Source organism: Chiloscyllium plagiosum, chromosome 3, assembly GCF_004010195.1.
Source record: "Chiloscyllium plagiosum isolate BGI_BamShark_2017 chromosome 3, ASM401019v2, whole genome shotgun sequence".
In the NCBI taxonomy this organism is placed as follows: Eukaryota; Metazoa; Chordata; class Chondrichthyes; order Orectolobiformes; family Hemiscylliidae; genus Chiloscyllium; species Chiloscyllium plagiosum.
This window is the reverse complement of record NC_057712.1, coordinates 24,051,789-24,072,824: the sequence shown is the minus strand read 5'-3', so window position 1 is coordinate 24,072,824 and position 21,036 is coordinate 24,051,789. Positions and strand designations below refer to the sequence as shown.

Here is a 21,036-nt window from a genome sequence, read left to right as displayed (position 1 = left end):
CACATGAAACAAAAAAAAAGAACTACAATGCTTAGTAGCTCACACCAACAACTGATTTCATATTAAGAGTGCTTGGAATATTTGGGTTTTGAAGGATTGTGGAAAATGAATTTACTTCCATGGTTTATGGAAGTGGGTTATTTAAAAGAGGTAATTGAAAATTCACCATGGCATTAGAGATTCTCTGTTAAACAAGGTTTTCTGTAAATCACATGACTGGTGGTAACTGTTTGCTTAATGTAAAAACGTCAGAAGTCACATTACAACAGGTTATAGTCTAACAGGTTTATTTGAACTCACAAGCTTTCAGCGCGCTGCCCCTTCATCAAGTGGCGTGAGATAGAAAAGCACACAGACACAGAAGGCAGAGAGAGATATAGGCAGAGAGATCAAAAGATCATCTACATGGTGTGAGTAGAGTGTTGAATAAGAAATCTCTGCAGGTGATTCATAATACCTCATTTAATCAGACAATAGGTCATCCCTTCGCTTGTTATTCAGCTGTTGACACTTTGCTCATACCGTCTATCACTCTTGGTCACCTGCAGAGACTTCTTATTCAACACTCCACTCACACCATTTGTATAATCTTTTGATCTCTCTACCTATAAATTCTCCCTCACTATACCTGACGAAGTGGCTGCATTCCGAAAGTTTGTGATTTCAAATAAATTTGTTGGACTACAACCTGGCATCATTTGGCTTCTGAGCTTGTCCCCAGTTCAGCACTGGCACCTCAAGACACGTTAGGTTTGTATTTAAGTTAGCTCACTGAGCTGGAAGGTTTGTTTTCAGACGTTTCATCACCATACTAGGTAACATCATCAGCGAGAGTCTTCGGTGAAGCGCAGGAGTATGTCCCACCTCTCTATTTATAGGTCTTGGTTTCTTAAGGTGGTGATGTCATTTACAGTTCTTTTTCAAGGGAAGGTCGATTGGGATCTAAGCCGATGTGTTTATTGATGGAGATCTGGTTAGAATGCCATGCCTCTAAGAATTCTCATGCGTGTCTTTGTTTTGCCTATCCTAGGATGTGTGTTTTTTCCCAGTCAAAATGGTGTTCTTTGTCTGTATGTATGGAAACTAGTGATAGTGGGTCATGTATTTTCGTGACTAGTTGGTGTTCAAGTATCCTGGTGGCAAGTTTCCTGCTAGTTTGACCAATGTAGTGTTTTTTACAGTTCTTGCAGGGTATCTTGCAAATGATGTTAGTTTTGCTGGTAGTATCTCATGGATCCTTTAGGTTCATTAGTTTGTTGTTTAAGTGTGTTGGTAGGTTTGTGGGCTACCATGATGCCAAGGGGTCTGAGTAGTCTGGTAGTCATTTCTGATATGTTTTTAATGTAAGGTAATGTGGCGAGAGTTTTTAGTTGCGTTATGTCTGCTTGTTTGGGTTTGTTTCTGAGGAATCAGCAAGTTGTGTTTATTGGGTACCTGTTTGTCTTGAAAACATTTTATAGATATTTTTCTTCTGCTGTTTGTAGTTTTTGGGTGCTTCAGTGTGATGTAGCTCATTGGAATAACGTCTTGATGTAGCTGCGTTTGTGGGTGTTGGGATGATTACTTCTGAACTTAAGTATTTGGTCTATGTATTTTTTTTTGACACTGGTTTGAAGCTCTCTGTTAACTGTATGTTCAACTGTTATGTTTCCTCTAAATTGTTCCACTTTGCGAAGACAAAGGCATCATCCACATAGTGGACCCAAAGTTTGGGTTGGATAGATGGGAGAACAGCTTGTCCAAGTCTCTGCATTACTGCTTCCACTATGAACCCTGATATTGGTAATCCCATGGATGTTCTACTGACTTGTTTGTAGGTTTTGTTATTGAATGTGGGTTAAGTGGGTGGTGAGATACAGATCCACTAGCTTGAGGATGTTGTCTTTACTGATGAAGTTGATGCTGTCTAGTGTGTGTGGTCCTGGTTTTCCTAATAGTGATGCCAGCGTTTCGTTGGTCAGGTTGATGTTAATTGATGTGAAAAGGGCTGTAATGTCAAAGGAGAGCATTATTTTGTCCTCTTCTATCTTGGTGTCATAGAGTCATAGAGATGTTCAGCATGGAAACAGACCTTTCAGTCCAACCCATCCATGCCAACCAGATATCCCAACCCAATCTAGTCCCACCTGCCAGCACCCAGCCCATATCCCTCCAAACCCTTCCTATTCATATACCCATCCAAATGCCTCTTAAATGTTGCAATTGTACCAGCCTCCACCACATCCTCTGGCAGCTCATTTCATACACATACCACCCTTTGCGTGGAAAGGTTGGCCCTTAGGTCTCTTTTATATCTTTCCCCTCTCACCCTAAATCTATGCCCTCTAGTTCTGGACTCCACCACCCCAGGGAAAGACTTTTCCTATTTATCCTATCCATGCCCCTCATAATTTTGTAAACCTCTAAAGGTAACCCCTCAGTCTCCAATGCTCCAGGGAGAACAGCTCCAGCCTGTTCAGCCTCACCCTGTAGTTCAGATCCTCCAACCCTGGCAACATCCTCGTAAATCTTTTCTGAACCCTTTCAAGTTTCACAACATCTTTCCAATAGGAAGGAGACCAGAATTGCATGCAATACTCCAACAGTGGCCTAACCAATGTCCTGTACAGCCGCAACATGACCTCCCAACGCCTGTACTTAGTACTCTGACCAATGAAGGAAAGCATACCAAATGTCTTCTTCACTATCCTATCTACCTGCGACTCCACTTTCAAGGAGCTATGAACCTGCACTCCAAGGTCTCTTTGTTCAGCAACACTCCCTAGGACCTTACCATTAAGTGTCTAAGTCCTGCTAAGATTTGCTTTCCCAAAATGCAGCACCTCACATTTATCTGAATTAAACTGCATCTGCCACTTCTCAGACCATTGGCCCATCTGGTCAAGATCCTGTTGTAATCTGTATTTGATGTTGTTCAGGAGTTCTTGGGTGGAGTGAATGGAGTGGCGTGAATCTTCAATTAGGTGTTGTAGTTTCTGGTGGAGTTCCTTGGCTAATCTGTACGTTGGTGTGCCAGGTAAAGAGACTATGGGTCTGAGGGGGGGTCCCCAATTTTGTGTATATTTGGTAATCCAAAGAAGCATGGTGTGTTGGATCCATCTGGTTTCATATTTTCAAAGTCTGCCCTGTTTAATTCTCCTGATTTTTTAAGTCCTGTTAGAAAGGATAAGATTTTGTTTAGGAGTTATGGGGTCGGGTTTATCGCCACCTGCTGGTAAGTGTAAGTATCTGCAAGCAGAGCATTTGCAGTTATAAGATAGTCTGATTTGTTTAAATTAATGATCATGCATCCTTTGTCCACAGGAATTACATCATCCACCTTAAGAACTAAGATCTATAAATAGAGAGGCTGGACATACCACCAGTGCTTCACCAGGGACTGTCACTGATGATGCTACCTAGTCATGGAAACGAAACATCTGAAAACAAACCTTTCAGCTCAGTGAGCTAACTTACATACTTCTCATCAACTTGAGCTACAAATCTTCTGAAAAATTGCTAAAACCTGAGATTTATTTTGCCACGTATTCAGTCCAGTACAGTTTTAAGAATGCTGATCCTCTAAAAAACAGTCCCTTATTTAGTCTGCATCTGGCTGCACAGGAGCCAACTTAGGACCATGGTACAAATCTCAAATACAACTTCCCAGTCCAAATATGGGTGTTACTGACAGTCACACATCAGACACACATAGACATTCCTTTAGCTGGAATTTCCACTATCTTTGCAGAACTACTTGGCCTTTCTAAATTCCCAAGCATTCTTTTTTTTCTCTTTCCTTAAACATATACAACAGAGTTTTTTGGTGAAGTTAAAAATCATGCAACAACAGGTTATAGTCCAACAGAGTCAATAAATGTGATGCTGGAAAAGCACAGCTGTTCTATTCTTCTGCTCCTCGGATCTGCCTGACCGGCTATGCTTTTCCAGCGCCACACTTTTTGGCTCTAATCTCCAGCATCTACAGTCCTCATTTTCCCCTACATTCCAACAGTTTTATTTGGAAGTATTGGTTTTGACAGCGCTGCTCCTTCATCAGGTCACTAGTGGAGCAGGATCATAAGCGCAAAATCATAGTGCCATGCAATTGATATGATATATTGAACAAACCCAGATTGCTGTTAAGTCTTTCAGCTTTTGGAATGGGTTTGCAGGTTTCAATTCATTAATGTGTAAATCCCAGAACTTCTTTCAAGTCACATTCCTGAGATAATTTAAGGTTTTATACCAAAAAAGGTGACATCTTAGCTCAGACAATGCATTAAAGGTATGAGGTTAGAGTCTGTCTATATTCCAATCTTGAGTCAGACTGGTTCTATTTCCAAAGTAGGAATTTATAAAATGTCACGTGACTTGACTGTCTGAATTGTTTTTTGATTAAAGGCATCAAACAGGGTGTCATTCTCATCCAGCTGAGATTGCTTCTCATTTATATGTACATTATTAAAACCAAGATGAATTGGGGCTTTTTTGTACCAAAAAGCTTCTAAATTGGATTAAAAGTTGAAGCAATGCTTGTAAGCACACTTGGGCATAATTAAAGAAGCTAAAATTAAACAACCTCGACTTTGGCTTAAAATTGAAACCAAACTTTCTACATTTTTACAGTTATATATTTTAAACAATTATCGGGAAATAATGTGGTTGGAAACTTAATTTACATCCCCATTTAACCCCACTTAAACTTGGGGTGTTAGCTATTGCAAAATGTTTGCTTGAAGTGCTAACTTCTGTGAAGTTCCTGCCCATTTCCATTTCAAATATATCTGCATGGTGCATTTTAGGTCTCAAAGCACAACCCAGGCAGGAATATCTTCCATGTATGCTAACAATTGAATTTTAAATATAAATATAGCACAAGATGTGACCATTCAGCTATTCATGCATGTACTAACTTTTTGAAAGTGCTAGTCAAATTTTCCTCTTAAAGCTGCACTGTTGCCCTTCATATATTTATCAAGTCTGTTTTTGTAAGTTATTATTGAATGGCTCCACCACCCTTTCAGGCAGTTCATTCTAGCTCATAGCAATTTCTCGTCACCTTATCTCTAGTTCATTTTCAAACTAACTTAAACGTAAATCTTCTGGTTACCAATCCTCTGCCATTGGATACAGATTGTCCTCATTTAGTCTTGTAAATAACCTTTATAATTTTGAACATCTCTATTTAACCTCTTCTTAACCTTTTTACTCAAAGGAGCAGAGCCATAGATTGCTAAAAATCTCGTTAGCAGAATAGTCACCAATATCATTCTAATAATTTTGTCTGTATCTCCTCAAAGATCTTCCTAAAGTGTGGCACCCAGGATTGGATGCAATATTCCAGTCAAAGGCTGACTCACCATTTATAAAGGCTTAATATAATGTCCATGCCTCTGTCTTTAAGTCTCTGCGCACAAACCATATTTATGCTTTTATAACAGGCCTCTCCAAATATTTGTGCACATACAGCCTGAGCTTTCTATGATCCTGGAGTATCTTTGAAATGGATTCCTTTTTCCTATTACCTCTCCTAACTCTTCTATGGAAATATATCACTCCATACATTAAATTGCATCTGCTATGTATCTGCCTATTTCACTCCTGCATCAAATCTTCCTGAAATCTGTTTGCATTGTTCCTTATTCCCTATCACATTCCTGAATTTTGTGTCATCTGAAAACTTTGAAATGATGCCTTTACACCCTAACCTAAGACATTATTATGTCAAAAAGATCAACGTCAATAATACCAAACCCTGGGGCACATCCTCTTGTCTCAGATCTCTGTCACTTTGCCAAATATATTGTTTCTATTCCTTTGCTGAATGTTTTGATGCTGGTCCCTGACAATGGTGTCAATACCTGTTAGAGGAGGGTTATGGCATTACTGAACTTGTGATCAATACAGACACATTAGAGTGACATTGTGATAAGTTGCTGTTTGACAGCTATATTTGAAATTATTTGTTACTTCAATTGAGTTGTTTATTTGTTAATACGCCTGCTAAAGTAAAGAAGCAGACAATCACAAACTGATGTGTGATAATATCCTCTGATGTATTTTCAGAACCAGAGTTTCTTGTTGATTTCATAAGCTAACAGTGAATATATGACTCTTCTTTACTTCTAGGATACAATGACTGGAGGGAATTCTGTGAGCTGGAAAGATTAGAAACTAAAGCCAATTTAAGGAAAGCAATATCTGATTTAGATTTAGTTGAAAAGATAATGGATCTCTATGGGCATCCAAACAATATTGACATCTGGCTTGGTGGCTTAGCAGAAGATTTTCTCCCTGGAGCCAGAATTGGTCCATTATTTGCTTGTTTAATTGGAAAACAAATGAAAACTTTAAGAGAAGGCGATAGGTGAGTTTTATATTGTTTATTTCCAATCCATCCACATACCTAGACGGTTGGTCACAGCATTCTGCTAAATGTCTAGTTTTATTGCATTAACCAGCTTAATACAGATTAATCAAGAAATTTGGAGCAGAACAGATAGAACTAAAGAAAACCTGTGAGCACTGAAAATTACTAACTTCTTTTTCTGAGCAACTATTACTTTCAAAGGATACAATGTTCATGTTATTTTTGGAATCTTTATTGTGTATGAATATTGTGATTGTTAGGTTGGCAGTGATGGGTTTCTGGAGCCTGCTATTTTAGGGAAAGGGATTAATAACAGGACTGCAGTAAAGTTAAACTGTTTAAGATTGTTGAGAAAAGGTTCCACAGATAACAAATAATGCAGCCTGACAGACATTTTAGATCAGATGGTACCTGTACTCCCACATATATACAAAAGATGTAGCAAAGCTGAAGAGAAGAGAATTAGATCCTTTTACATTTTGCAGCTTGTCACATGATAAGGGGGCTTTTTAAAATATTTTGAAGCCAATTTAATCTTGGGGTTACCTCATGGTTAATGGTTTGTGCTTTGATTCCACTTTAGATCTTATTTGGATGCCTCTGCTTAACAATGACCATAGTCTAACTCTGGTAGATGCCTACAAATATCCTCTTTTTCCATTTTCATTTCTCTCTGCTCTGAATGAAGCCGATGATTGTTGCTGTCACTGCTGCATCATCATAAGCATTGCTATCTCCTTAATCTACATAAGGAATTTCCTGAAGAAGGGCTCATGCCCGAAACATCGATTCCCCTGCTCCTTGGATGCTGCCTGACCTGCTGCGCTTTTCCAGCAACACATTTTCAGCTCTGACCTCAAGTATCTGCAGTCCTCACTTTCTCCTATAAGGAATTTCTATGCCAGAAACTCTAGCAGGGTTTTGACAACAGAATTGATATTTCCATGTAAAACATATAATACTGGCATTGCTTTATCCATGCTGCATCATTATTGAATCTCCCCCACGGTAATAGTGATACACAAGACCACTGTCCCTACTTTCTTTCTGATACATTGATGACTGTGTTAGCATTGCATTGTGCTCTCACCCAGAACTGAGAAAAAATAATCAATTGTGCTTCGAATTTCCAACTTTTGTTCACCTTCACATAGCCGACATCTGACACCTCCTTTCTTTCATTTCTCTGTCTCCAATTCTGGGGCTAGGCTATCCACCAGATTTCATGACAAACCCATCAACTCCAGCAACTAATTTGACTGCAATTGCTCAAACACTGTTTCCTTTAAAGACTCAATTCCATTCTCCCATTTTCTCCATCTCCATTCCATATATTCTGATAATGCTATCGCCCACAATAGGACTTCTGCAATATCTGTCTTTTCCTTAATCATGAATTTCCATCACCTCTCCCTCCACTTCATCTGTTTCTTATCCATTTCCCACAATCTGTCCTCAGAGGAGTACAGTCTGTCATTTTTGACACATTCTGCATAAGGCCATCCTGAACACAGATTCCCCTCCCTTGTCAGCATTCCAAAGGACTATACCTTCATTACCACCTAGCAAATGCCTCTACCACTACCCCAACACCTCATTCCCTTCTTGTGATATCTTCTCATGCAACCACAGAAGTTGTTCTTTTTTACCACATCTCTCCTAAATGTCCAAAACCCCAAACACTCCTTCCAGGTAAATCAATGATTTACTCGTACTTTGTTCAAATGTAATTATGGCGGCACGGTGGCTCAGTAGTTAGCACTGCTGCCTCACAGCACCAGGACCCCAGGTTCGAATCCAGCCTTGGGTGACTGTCTGTGTGGAGTTTGCACATTTTCCCTGTGTCTGCGTGGGTTTCCTCCGGGTGCTCCGGTTTCCTCCTGCTGTCCAAAGATGTGCAAGTCAGATGAATTGACCATTCTAAATTGCCCATAGTGTTAGGTGCATTAGTCAGAGGGGAAATGGGTCTGGGTGGGTTACTCTTCAGAGGGTCAGTATGGACTGATTGGGCCAGTAGAGAATCCACACTGTAGGGAATCTAATCTATTCACTGCACACAACGTCACCTCCTTAACACGGGCAGCATGGTGGCTCAGTGGTTCACACTGCTACCTCACCGCGCCAGGATCCTGCATTTGATTCCAGCCTCGGGTGACTGCCTTTGTGCAGTTTGCACATTCTCCCCGTGTCTGCGTGGGTTTCCTTCGGGTGCTCAGGTTTACGCCCACAGTCCAAAGATGTGCAGGTTAGGTAAATTGGGCATGCTAAATTACCCATAGGGTTCAACCATGTGTTGGTTCAGTGCATTAGTGTGGGTAAATATAGGATAATGGGGTCTGGGTGGGTTGCTCTTAGGATCCACATTTTCCCATCCAACAAAGTTAGTTACAGCCCTTTCTGAAAGTGAAAGATTTCTTGCCATCTCCTCATAAGGTGGCATGGTGGCTCTGTGGTTAGTGCTGCTGCCTCCAAGCATCAGGGACCTAGGTTTCATTCTAGCCTTGGGCAACTGTCTGTGTGGAGTTTGCACATTCTCTCCTTATCTGCGTGGGTTTCCTCTGGGTGCTCTGGTTTCCTCCCACAATTCAAAGCTGTGCAGTTAGGTGAATTCCTGATGAAGGGCTTTTGCCCAAAACATTTATTTTCCTGGTCCTTGGATGCTGCCTGACCTGCTGTGCTTTTCCAGCACCACTCTCATCTAAACTCTGGTTTCCAGTATCTGCAGTTCTCACTTTTGCGTGAGGTGAATTGGCCTGGCTAAATTGCCTATAGTGCTCAGGGATGTGTAGGTTAGGTGCTTATGTCATGGTGATTGTCGAGTAAGAGGGTAATGGAATGGATCTGAGTGGGATACTCTTCAGAGGTTTAGTGTGGACTTGTTGGGCCAAAGGGCCTACTTCCACATTGTAGGGATTCTGTGACTCTATACACTGAGCAAGCTAAAGGCAGACTGAGTGAGCACTTTACAAAATAATGCCACTCAGTCTGCAAGCATGAGTCCACCTTCCAGTTATTCGCCATCTTGCTTCTGTGCTGTCAGTTCTGTCTCAGCCTGTAGCAATGTTCCAGTGGAGAAACAGCATCTCACCTTCGGATGAGGCACTTTGCAACCACCTGGAATCAACATCAAGTTCAACACCTTCAAACCATGAACTCTGTCCTCTGTTTTGATTTATTTTGCCAAGTACTTGCCTGCTTCTTGTTTTCGTAATTTTTGCTTTTAGACAAATCTGGCCTTTATTCTGCCATTAACATTTACACTTGCACATGTACTTTGTTTCTTTACTACAGCTATTAACACTGCTTTGCCTTTTCGTCCATGACATTATTTTTATTTAATATCTCCCATCCTCAAACATATCTTCAAATTTCCTTTTTGACCACATCACCTTCAACAGCCCCTTCCCCACTGCCACCACTTCTGTTCCTTTCTCAACAGCATAAGACCTATCACATGTCTCTCTTTCTTCACTTTTAAAAAGTAATTTTGGACTTGAAGCATTAACTTTGTTTCTATCTCCACAGATGTGGATGGGCTTTCTGTTTTATTTGGTATCATTATTATTAGTGATAAATCAATTTATCAATATATTAATAAATTTCATGATACCGATGGCGAGTGTTTGAATTTGTAAAACTAAAATTGAGCCAAAGTGAATGTGTAACCCATTTAATTGAAGGGACAGTTTTCCTTCATTCATTTAAGAACATGTCCCAACTCACCGACCACAAAGACAGACATTTAAATGTTCCAGATTGATCAGTGTGCTCTGAAAATAGCTTTCAATGACCTCATTTACAAGCTGTTGCCATAGTTATTAGCCCAAAGCAAATTATTGTAAGCACTGTGAAAGTGCTACACTAAGAACAATAACGAACAACAGGAAAAGTTAACTCAGTAATCATACAAGGTCAAAGGAAAGTCATTTCATTCATGTGTGAGGTGATAGAGAACGAATGAAGGAAACATTCATTGCAATAAAAGCAAAGTGAGGAGTTGAAATTAAATCAAGTTCATGAATTGTAGAATGCTGCATATCTGTTGTAATCATTACACAAACAATAAATGTTTAACAGTATATGTCAGTATCCAAAAGAAAAGGAAAGAACTTGCATTTATATGGCAGCCTGAAACTTTCAAGCATTGAGGCAAATATTTTCCATAAATAACATTGCTGCCCATCTCCACAACGATGCTCCAATTCAAGCTATCAAATAAATGCTCAATGTGGCAATGCAGCAAGTTTGATAGCTGCTTACTAAAAAGAAAATTTTTTTAAAAAGTATTTTTTTCAAGTCACTGAGAGGTGTTAAAAGAAAAGAGATGATTCTCTCTTGCTGATAATGATGCCACTGGAGGGGAATTACAGATAAGTCATATTCAAACAGATGCAAATACCTATGTAATGGTAAAAATGTTGCAGAGCGAGAGAGCAATGAATAAGTAAAGATTTGAATCATAGTTTGTAAATTGAAAGAGACAGTGTAAATCATTGGAGATTGGGCATAGAATAAATTGGACTTAACATTGATCTAAATATGGGTGGGTTCATTTTGGATCAGTTTGAACTCAGAGAGAGAGGATGATGAGAGGCCAGGAAGCACATTGGAGAAATCAACTCCACAGATGGCTGAAGTGTGGATTAAGATTTCCTTGGTGATTGGGACTAAAGTAGGAACAGAGATGGGCAACAATGCAGAGATGAGAGTAGTTTTGTTGATGGAAAGGACATAAGTCCTGAATTTCAATTCTGGATCTTAGGCCTGCTTATAAATTACCTCTGGCTGATGATTTAAAGTCTCTTGATGAATGATATTTGGTCAAAAATGATGCAATGGCTGAACTAGCAGAGGCCCTCCACAGTATGAGATTATTTATTAGATCAGACAGAATACATATTATTGAAGACTTCTCAGCAATAGTAGCTGGTTCTTTCACTGCAATATTGCTATGTATTTCTCTTAGCTAGTTAGCCGTACTTTAAAATTAAGATATTTAACATAGTAAAGTTATATCAAAGAAAATTAATATTAAAATTGGATTTAGTGAAAACTATTGAGTGGTACATCTCATCAGAACAGGGCACATTAACAAAATTTATAATGGCTTTAGCTTTAAAGTGATTGCATATTCAAAAGAGTCAATGAAGTACAAAAAAATTAAAGATACAAATAATACACTTAAGAGAAGAATTAGTGACTAGAAAAAGTATTCAAGAAGGAACACATTTAATGTGCTAACATCTCAGAATGATCAAGAAATGGAGTTTTTTGAAGAAGTAACAAAGAAGATTGATGAGGGCAGAGTGGTTGACGTGATCTATACGGACTTCAGTCAGGCGCTCGACAAGGTTCCCTGTTGGAGACTGGCTAGCCAGGTTAGATCTCATCGGATACAGAGAGATCGAGCCATTTAGATACAGAACTGGCTCAAAGGTAGAAGCCAGAGAGTGGTGGTGGAGGATTGTTTTTCAGACTGGAGGCTTATGACCAGTGGAGTGCTGGGTCCACTACTTTTCATCATTTATATAAATGATTTGGATGTGAGCATATGAGGTATAGTTAGTATGTTTACAGATAACACCAAAATTGGAGGTGTAGTAGACAGCGAAGAATGTTACCTCAGGTTACAATGGGATTTTGGTCATATGGGCCAATGGGCTGAGAAGTGGCAGATGGAGTTTAATTTAGATAAATGTGAGGTGCTGCATTTTGGGAAAGCAAATCTTAGCAGGACTTATACACTTAATGGTAAGGTCCTAGGGAGTGTTGCTGAACAAAGAGACCTTGGAGTGCAGGTTCATATCTCCTTGAAAGTGGAGTCGTAGGTAGATAGGATACTACAGAATGTGTTTGGTATGCTTTCCTTTATTGATCAGAGTATTGAGTACAGGAGTTGGGAGGTCATGTTGCGGCTCTACAGGACATTGGTTAGGCCACTTTTGGAACATTTCATGCAATTCTGGTCTCCTTCCTATTGGAAGGATGTTGTGAAACTTGAAAGGGTTCAGAAAAGATTTACAGGGATGTTGCTAGGGTTGGAGGATTTGAGCTGTAAGGAGAGGTTGAATAGGCTGGGGCGTTTTTCTCTGGAACGTTGGAGGCTATGGGATGATCTTATAAAATCATGAGGGGCATGGATAGGATAAATAGACAAAGTCATTTCCCTGGGATGGGTGAGTCCAGAACTAGAGGACATAGGTTTAGGGTGAGAGGAAAAAGATATAAAAGAGACCTAAGGGGCAATTTTTTTCACACAGAGGGCAGGGCATGTATGGAATGAGGTGCCAGAGGACGTGGTGGAGGCTAGCACGATTGCAACATTTCAACGGCGTCCAAATGGATATATGAATAGGAAGGATTTGGAGGGAAATGGGCCAGGTGCTGGCAGGTGGGACTAGATTAGGTTGGGATATCTGGTCAGCATGGATGAGTTGAACCGAAGGATCTGTTTTCGTGCTGTACATCTCTATGACTCTATGACTAAATGTCCGATAGGAAGTAATATTAGGTAAGCACCTGTACTGAATTTTGCACGGTCAGTTTTATGAAACCTTGCAGCATTATATAAAGGAAAAGAAATTTGTTCTATTTCTCTCAGTTCATGATTCTGACGTAGAACTTTTCTCATTGGCATTGACTGTGGGCAAGTCATTCACCAGTTGCTTGTAGTTTTCTACCCATTCATTTTAATGGGGAATTGCTGTAGACATTGCTCCCAAAGTATCTGCCATATGCAGTCTCTGAACAAATCTTTCTCCCAGCATCATAAGGTAGGGTAATTCCTTCATAGGTTGCTTGAAAGATGGACAGTTCTGGGCATTCACTCTGCGCTCTCGCATTATTTTCCTTCCGGGTACTGCTATTTCATAAGTATGAATAAAACAATTGCAGTGTAACTTCCACTATTAATTAGCGAATCGAAACATCATTTTTAATTCGCTCACAGGATCTGGGCATTGCTGCTCGCCTCATCTTCATTGCACACACATAATTGCCCTGATGACTGTTAAGAGTCAACTGCATTGCTCCGGGTCTGGAGTCGCAGGTGGGCCAGATCAAATAAATACCGTAGTTTCCTTCCTTAAAGCATATTGTCAACCAATTTCCCCAAAACACAGCACCAGTTTCATGATTACCATTAGATTCTTAATGCCATATTTTTATTCAGCTCATACGTAGCAGGATTTGAACCAAGGTCCCTATATTAATAGGCTGGCAGTAATATCACTTGGCTGTCACCTCCCCATTAATGTGAACAGGCGAGGAACTGTGTCTAATGGCTATAAGTGTCCTGTTCCTTAAGCAACATTTGACCTTTGAGTACAGAATGACCTTTTGCCTCTGGAGCCACTGCCTGCATTCTCATGCATAGAACACCAACCATAGAAAAATACAGCACAGAACAGGACCTTTGGCCCACAATGTTGTGCCGAGGTTTAATCCTAATGTAAAATATAATAACATAACCAATGCACCCCTCAAACACATCCTCCAAACAAAGTCATTTTGCAAAACGAGCATGTGCATAATGCCTCAGCATTTGAAAACCTTGAGTGGATTGTACTGCGATATTCCGCCTAAGCATTCTCAATCTTCATTTTGAGTCTCTCAGTGAGGTTTGCAGCCCATAACCCTGGCCTTCGATGGAGTGACCACGCACTGGGAAAGGTTCCCCAATGCTTTGTTTTTGGAGCTTGAACCTTTGACTGACAGTGACTTCAGAAACCAGAAATCAAAGCATCTGCACAACAATTGGTGTGAACCAGCCCTGAACCATGGAGGAATCTCAGATTGGCTGCATGTTCATGCAGCCACACGGCTTAAAGGGAACATTGTCCCACAGATTATTCCTCAGTCTTAAACCTCTGGATGAATAGGGATGAAGTTCTCCCTGACTTTATTCAGATACAGCAAGGTTAATTTGAGATGAATGATTTTGAATTAATTAATTAATTATTTTTTTTTTAAATTGTCACATGCATTTTGCAATGAAATACAATAAAATAAATGAAAAGCTTCCATTTGTTGCCTTAATCTGGTGCCATTTTAAGAGGTTAATAAGAAGAGAAAATAAGAAGATGTAGCTTTAAAAGAAGACCCGTCTACGATGGAGTTCTGAGCCGCCCTCCAACGAATGTTGAAGTTGCCACTACTCAGGCACCACCTTTTGCTGCTGTATCGACTCACCTTCACCACCGCCTACACCGGGCCCAACAACCTTAGAGTTTGTTGCCACAATCGATGTTTCCCTGTTGCCCTCCTGCCACCAAATTGCCAGCGGCGGACTCAACCAATGATGAAGTTGCCAATCTTCAGGCACCATCTTTCGCCACTGGGCCTACCTCACAAATGTCATCTCAGAGCTCTCTCTAACCTACTTTGGGCTTGCTCTCCCCTACACTGGGCTGACTCCACCTTGCACTAAGTTTGCTCTTCTCTGTGCTGGGCTCGGTCTCTCTTGCCCTTGGCTCAGTCTCCTCTGCACTAGGCTCACTCTCCCTTGCGCTGGTCTCGCTTTCCCTCACACTAGGCTTGCTCTGCCCTGTGCTGGGCTCACTCCCCTTCCCCTATGGGTATCTCCTTCGTCAATGCCATCCCAACTGCCACTGCCATCTCTGATTGTCAGCAGGAGCCGACTTTGTTGCAGCCACTGCTGCACATGCCCGGGATTTACGTCAGCTCTCACCCAACTAAAGACGTCGAGAAAAGCTATTAAAGAGAAAAAAAGTAGAAGGATATTGACATGATATTGTCTGTCATAACCGTAGTCAAAATTATTGCCATGCAGTTTCAATTATTAATTAGCCCAGAGAGATATTCCTTTTTAGTAACAGCAGGCAATGAACTGTGTCTAGGGTCAATGAGTGCCCTTTTCCTTCAGCAACATTTGATCTCTGAGTGCGGACCATCTTCTTGTACCTTCCTTCCTGACCCAAAAGAAGATAATCTAACCATGCTTTTTGAATTCACAAAAAAATTGAGTTTATTAATTAATAAATATGAGAAGAATTAGTAATGCAATATGCATAGACAGAGATTGAACATGAGACGAATCTAGCAGAATGCTAGTTTTTTAAAAAAGGACCATGCAGGTGAAATAGTTGAACCTTGCAGCCATTACGTTGGAGGTTACCAGTAGCTTTGACATTAATCGTTCAACAGTCAATTTCACGATGCTTAATTTGCTGGATCAGTTGAGATTCTGTAGTTCTGATTCTTTTCAGCTGTGATTGAATTCCAGCATCAAAACCGATTTTGCTTTCCAGTTTCCTTTTTTGACCAGTTTGTAGCACTCTCGGTGAAAGTGCCTTTACCTGCAATACAGGCATAACCAGCGGATAGTTCTTAGACTATGACCTTCATGGTATGTTAACACTTGAACACAGAAATGTACGCACAAGAATGCTTAGTCCTACTAATCCTCACCAGTTAAATCTGTCTTTTTAACCCCTGTCCTTGTGTTGTCTTCAAAGGAAAAATCAAATAAATATTTCTCCAGTTTGGGACATAATCCAAGAGGGTGGCTTGTTTGTTGAATAAGGGGATTATCAACCCCTTACTATCTTTGCAGTCACAAGAGCTCTCAGTCCAGTCTATTTCAACTTGTTTCTTCTCCTTACCCCCATCCCACCCCCACTTTGAAGTACTGTTATTCTAAGTTCCTTCTGCATTGCAGTTGGGTGAAATTTCATGTTTGTCTCTTTCTAGACATTCTTCTTAATTAACGTGCACAGCCATTTTTAGCTATATCAGCCCTCTTTTAAAAAAACATTTTTGGAATTACAAGATAAAAATATCCACAATACTTTGGGCTTCTGACTCGTAATCATGACAATAATCTTTCATTTTTTTATTCCTTTTCCCTTGAAATAGTGATTCCATAGACTGTCATAAAATTAACATTTCATTAAAGTATTTGAGGATGTTGGGGTCACTGGCAAAATCAATATCGGCCTTCAGAAGGTTGTAATGAGCTGTCAGCTTGAACCACAGCAGTACAACAGGCATGATTAGACCCACAGGGATCTTACTGGGGGAGTTTCAGCATTTCAACTCACTGACAGTGAAGGAACAGTCACGTTGTTCCAGGTCAGGGTACATGGTGTGTGACTTGGAGGGCAGTTTGCAAACGGTGGTCTTCCTGTACATCTGCTGCCATTTTTCTAACCGATGATAGAGGCAAGATTAGAGTGGTGCCGGAAAAGCACAGCAGGTCAGGCAGCATCCGAGGAGCAGGAAAGTCGATGTTTCGGGCAAAAGCCCTTCATCAGGAATGATTATAGAGGTACAGGTTTGGAAGTTGCTGTTGAAGATGCCTCAGTGAGTTGTTACAACGTATATATTATAGATGGTACAAATTGTGTCAGTTATGGAGAGAGCAAATTTTGCCAACTGTAAAAATAGAGGGTCTATTCTGTGCTTTCTTCTGCAGTTTTACTTGTAGAGCATTTGCACATTCCCTTTTATTCAGAGCAAGATAGAATTTGAATTTCGGATCTATGTGACCATATGAGTTCTATGTAATGACTTGTACTTTGTGTAATCTAGTCAGATCATAAAGAAGAAAGGATCTCTCATGTTGCTAAGTGTTTACTGTGAGAAAGTAAATGCATTTATTGATGTGAACAAGCTATGCATCTTTGACGAGTACATTAAAACTGGCACCACAAGTTAGAGCAATTCTCAGATATTTCCTCCAATAGATTGGAAGGATTGAACTGTGTTAATGCAGTTGTTACCTTCGTAACTGCTAACAATCAAGATTGTCTTGGGGCTGGTGACCAAATCTGACTACAGAAATGCACCCAGATCTGTGACTGCCTCCTGTGAAGATCCTGCATTTAGAAATGGGTATATTCATATGTGACTAACTTCAATTCCATAACTCTGTTTCTTGTTCTATTTATTTTGTCTTGGGTTGATAGAACTACTGACAATAGTGATGTCTGCACAGTCCTTGTGGTGATAAAGTTCTGTTGACTCCTTGAGAATACCCTCCATTGTGTTGTGTGGTCTATCAATGTGTTAAATGTGACAGACTTTGAACAAGATCTAGCAACTCAAGACTGGGCATTCATGAGGTGCTGTGAACCATTAGCAGCTGCAGAATTGTACTCAGCACAATATGGAAACACATGGCCCAGCATAAGCCCCATTGTAACATTACTATAAAGGCAGGGAATCAACCTTGGTTCCATGAAAAGTGGAGGAAGAGCAGCACCAGGCATGTATAAAAATGAAGTATCAATCTGGTGTAGCTACAAAACAGGACTAATGGCATTTAAAACAATGTAAGCAGCAAGTGATAGACAGGGCTAAGCAATTTCATACCCAAGGGATCAGGCCTAAGCTCTGCAGTCCTACCAGTTGCAGAGCATTGGGTCAAGGACCCAGTTGAATGATAGTGACTAATTAAACAATTCCTTGGAGGAGGCTCCACAAATACCCCGTCCACCAAAATGTGGGAGCCCAACACATTAGGACAAAATTTTAAGGCTGAAGCATTCACAGCAATCTACAACCAGAAGTGCTGGGTGAATGATCCATCTCAGCCTACTGCAGAAATCCCCAACATCACAGATGGTTAGGCAGAGGACATATTTCCACATGTCTCCGACATCACTGCAAACATGCATGGTGCCTTTAGAATAGCTGTTAATATCTCTAGCATTGACTTTTAACTATTGTCCCAGTCTCAACCTTCTGTTCTTGTGCACTTGTGACAGTGCAACCACAGAGGAAGTGACCTCTTCTAAGGAGTCACCATTGTCATTGTATAACTTGGCTCACCTGCTACAGGACAGACAAATGTCATGTGGATGATAAAAGATATGATTGAGTAATTCTAATGTAAGAATATTTGAACTTAGCATTATGCACATTATTGTATTTCAATCACAGTTGTCCTGCAGTCAATGTGAATGAGTGGTGTCTGGTGACTGTCCAACATTTCATTCTACCACATGTTATCAAGCAAGCGGGCAATCCACTTAGTTTTGGTGACTCCTTTCCTTTCTGTTGTTAGCTTGAGGTTTTTAACTGAATCATGTTGTCTGCCTTTCCATCATGTCCTGTGGCCTCCTTCGAAGAGGGACAGATCAAACCTGTACAGGAGAGCCAGAACAAATGGTGAACAACTGTTGGTAGTGACAATGCGAGACAGGTATGACATTACAGAATGATGAGGATGAATGTCAGTGGTGGATGGATCAATTGTGATGTGAAAAACACTGTGGAAAAGACTGATGCATTTACCTGTAATTTAGTGAGGACTGTGAGGACTGATGCGCTGGGCTAGATCTGGGAAGGTAGTGTGGACAATTTTGGATGACATACTCACATCAGACTCTCACCGTCCTACCTTGCTGAGGTCATTGAACAGTTTCCTACATTGTATCCAACAGCATGGCACAATTTAGTGCTCGCAAGTTGTATCATTAATAAATCATTCGTAAAATCATAGAACAGAATACCTACAATGTGGAAGCTGGCCATTCAGCCCATCAAGACTACACCAACCCTCTGAAGACTACCTACCCCTACCTTATCACCCTGCATTTCCCATAGCCTGCACACCCCTGGATACCATAGGAAAGTTTAGCATGGTCAATTCACCTAACCTGCACATCTTTGGACTGAGTGTACCAGCAGGGAACCCATGCAGACACAGGAAGAATGTCCAAACTCCACACAGTCAGCCAAGACTGGAATCAAACGTAGGTCGCTAGTGCTGTGAGGCAGCAGTGAGGAGAAAGTGAGCACTGCAGGTGCTGGACATTAGGGTCGAGACTGTGGTGCTGGAAAAGCACAGCATATCAGGCAGCATCCGAGGAGCAAAAGAATCAACAATTCAGGCATAAGCCCTTCATCAGGAATGTGCGGCGGTGGTCCTTACCAGTGAGCCACCATGCCCCCCCCCCCCTCCACCCACCCCAGTGCTTGAGGATGCGATTCGAACCTAGGGATAAATAACAACATAAGAAATAGGAGGATGAGTAGGCCATTCAGCTCTTCAAGTCTGTTCGGGCATCCTACAAGATCATGATTGATCAGCCCCAGGCCTCAGTTCCTTTTTTGTGTTAACCACTCATCACCCTCAACTCCCTGATATTTCAAAAGCTATCCACCTCCTCTTTAAATAGTGATCTCATATTCACAACTCTCTGGGAAAGAGAATTTCAGACATTTGCTCACCTCTGGGAGAAAATATTCCTTAACATCTGAGTTTTAATTGAGTATTCCTTATTCTCCAATTATGCCCCTGAGTTCAAGACTACCCCATCAGTGGAAACATCTTCTTAATAATTGAATTCCAAGGAATAATTTTTGTGACATCCCACCAGTTGTCTGTATCCAACTTGAAAATGATCCATTAACGGTCTGTCTTCTCTGTGTCAACAATCTTCAATCCATGCTAATATTTTACCCCCCATTATGGGGACATAATTCTTCAATAATCACTTATGTAACAATTTATCAAATCTAAGTATACTGATGGTTGTCCTTTCTCAGCTCCTCATGAAAAGCTCCAACAACTCTACCAAGCATGATTTCCTTTTCATAAAACCATGCTGCCTCTGTTTGATTTTGTTAAGCCTTTCTGAATGTCCAGCTATTACTTCCATAATAATAGACACATTCACATCTGGGTATCACTCTTGGATAATCGGACTAATAGAGTTTTTACAATTCCCATATTACTTATGTATGTGGAATTATCAGGAGCTGAACATGTCCAGTGTTAACCTGCTCAAATGATCATACAGTAAGAACAACCACCAAAGTTGCCAGGGCCTTTTTATTTATATTAGCATTTTAGTTTAAATCATGGTTTTCACATTGCACTCATGTTTTTCAACAAGTGAAGACAGTGGAGAAGACAATCTTGGCACAGAACAGCCCAAGCAGGCTTTTTTAAATCATGAATTTATGTAACCGTATAAAACAGGTGTGGGAGGTCACTAGTTTACTTTGCATCATCCCCAATTTTTGCTTCCATTGACTTTAAGTCAAATCAACCCCTTAGAGATCAAGGCGAGTCACATCCCCACAAGCAATGTTTACAGCACCCCTGTTAGAGACACATCCTTCCTCTGGGATGTGAGATGTTGTGGGACAGCCCTGAGAGTTAATCCCATTAATGACAGCAAGCGGATTCCAATGCAGGCGATTTTGAACTTCTTCTGGTCAAAATTTGTCTTTTGAGATTGAAATGAGGTCTAGGAGTTCACAAGAATTTAGTTGTTTACATTAGATTAGACTATTTTCTTCACTTAGAATAATGACTGCTGTTACTTAATGAATATATGAGTAAGGTGATAAAAACAACTATTTATTGATAAAAGTAGAAGTCCAACTACACAGAAATGTAAGTGTCAGAGATTACAAGTAGTGAAATCACTCCTTGCTTTGCCCATTTCTCCATCACCAGCTGAGGAAAGAGGCGCAATTTTTCACAGGCATATCCCATTCCCCAAGTAAATTTGTCAGGTTGGCTTGGGCAACATTTAAGTGTTCCAAATGTTTCTTTAAAATGTTAAATTATTGCATGTGCTAATGAAAGGCAGGGCATCTTTTTTCCCTCTCCAAAATTAGTCAAGCATTGTTCATGCTCTAACTCATTTTTCTGACTCCAAACCAGCCTTACCAGTGATGCTAAAAGGAGCAACTACAAGCTTCTG

At 40.5% G+C, this 21,036-nt stretch overlaps 1 protein-coding gene across 1 annotated transcript in view; it reads left to right on the top strand.

Moving 5' to 3' along the window:
• Positions 1-21,036, top strand: part of tpo (thyroid peroxidase) — an 80,162-nt gene that overhangs the window by 46,914 nt on the left and 12,212 nt on the right. The window contains exon 10 of the mRNA XM_043687457.1: positions 6,112-6,349. Within this exon, the coding sequence (XP_043543392.1) occupies positions 6,112-6,349 (238 nt within the window). The remainder of the gene's footprint in view (positions 1-6,111; positions 6,350-21,036) is intronic.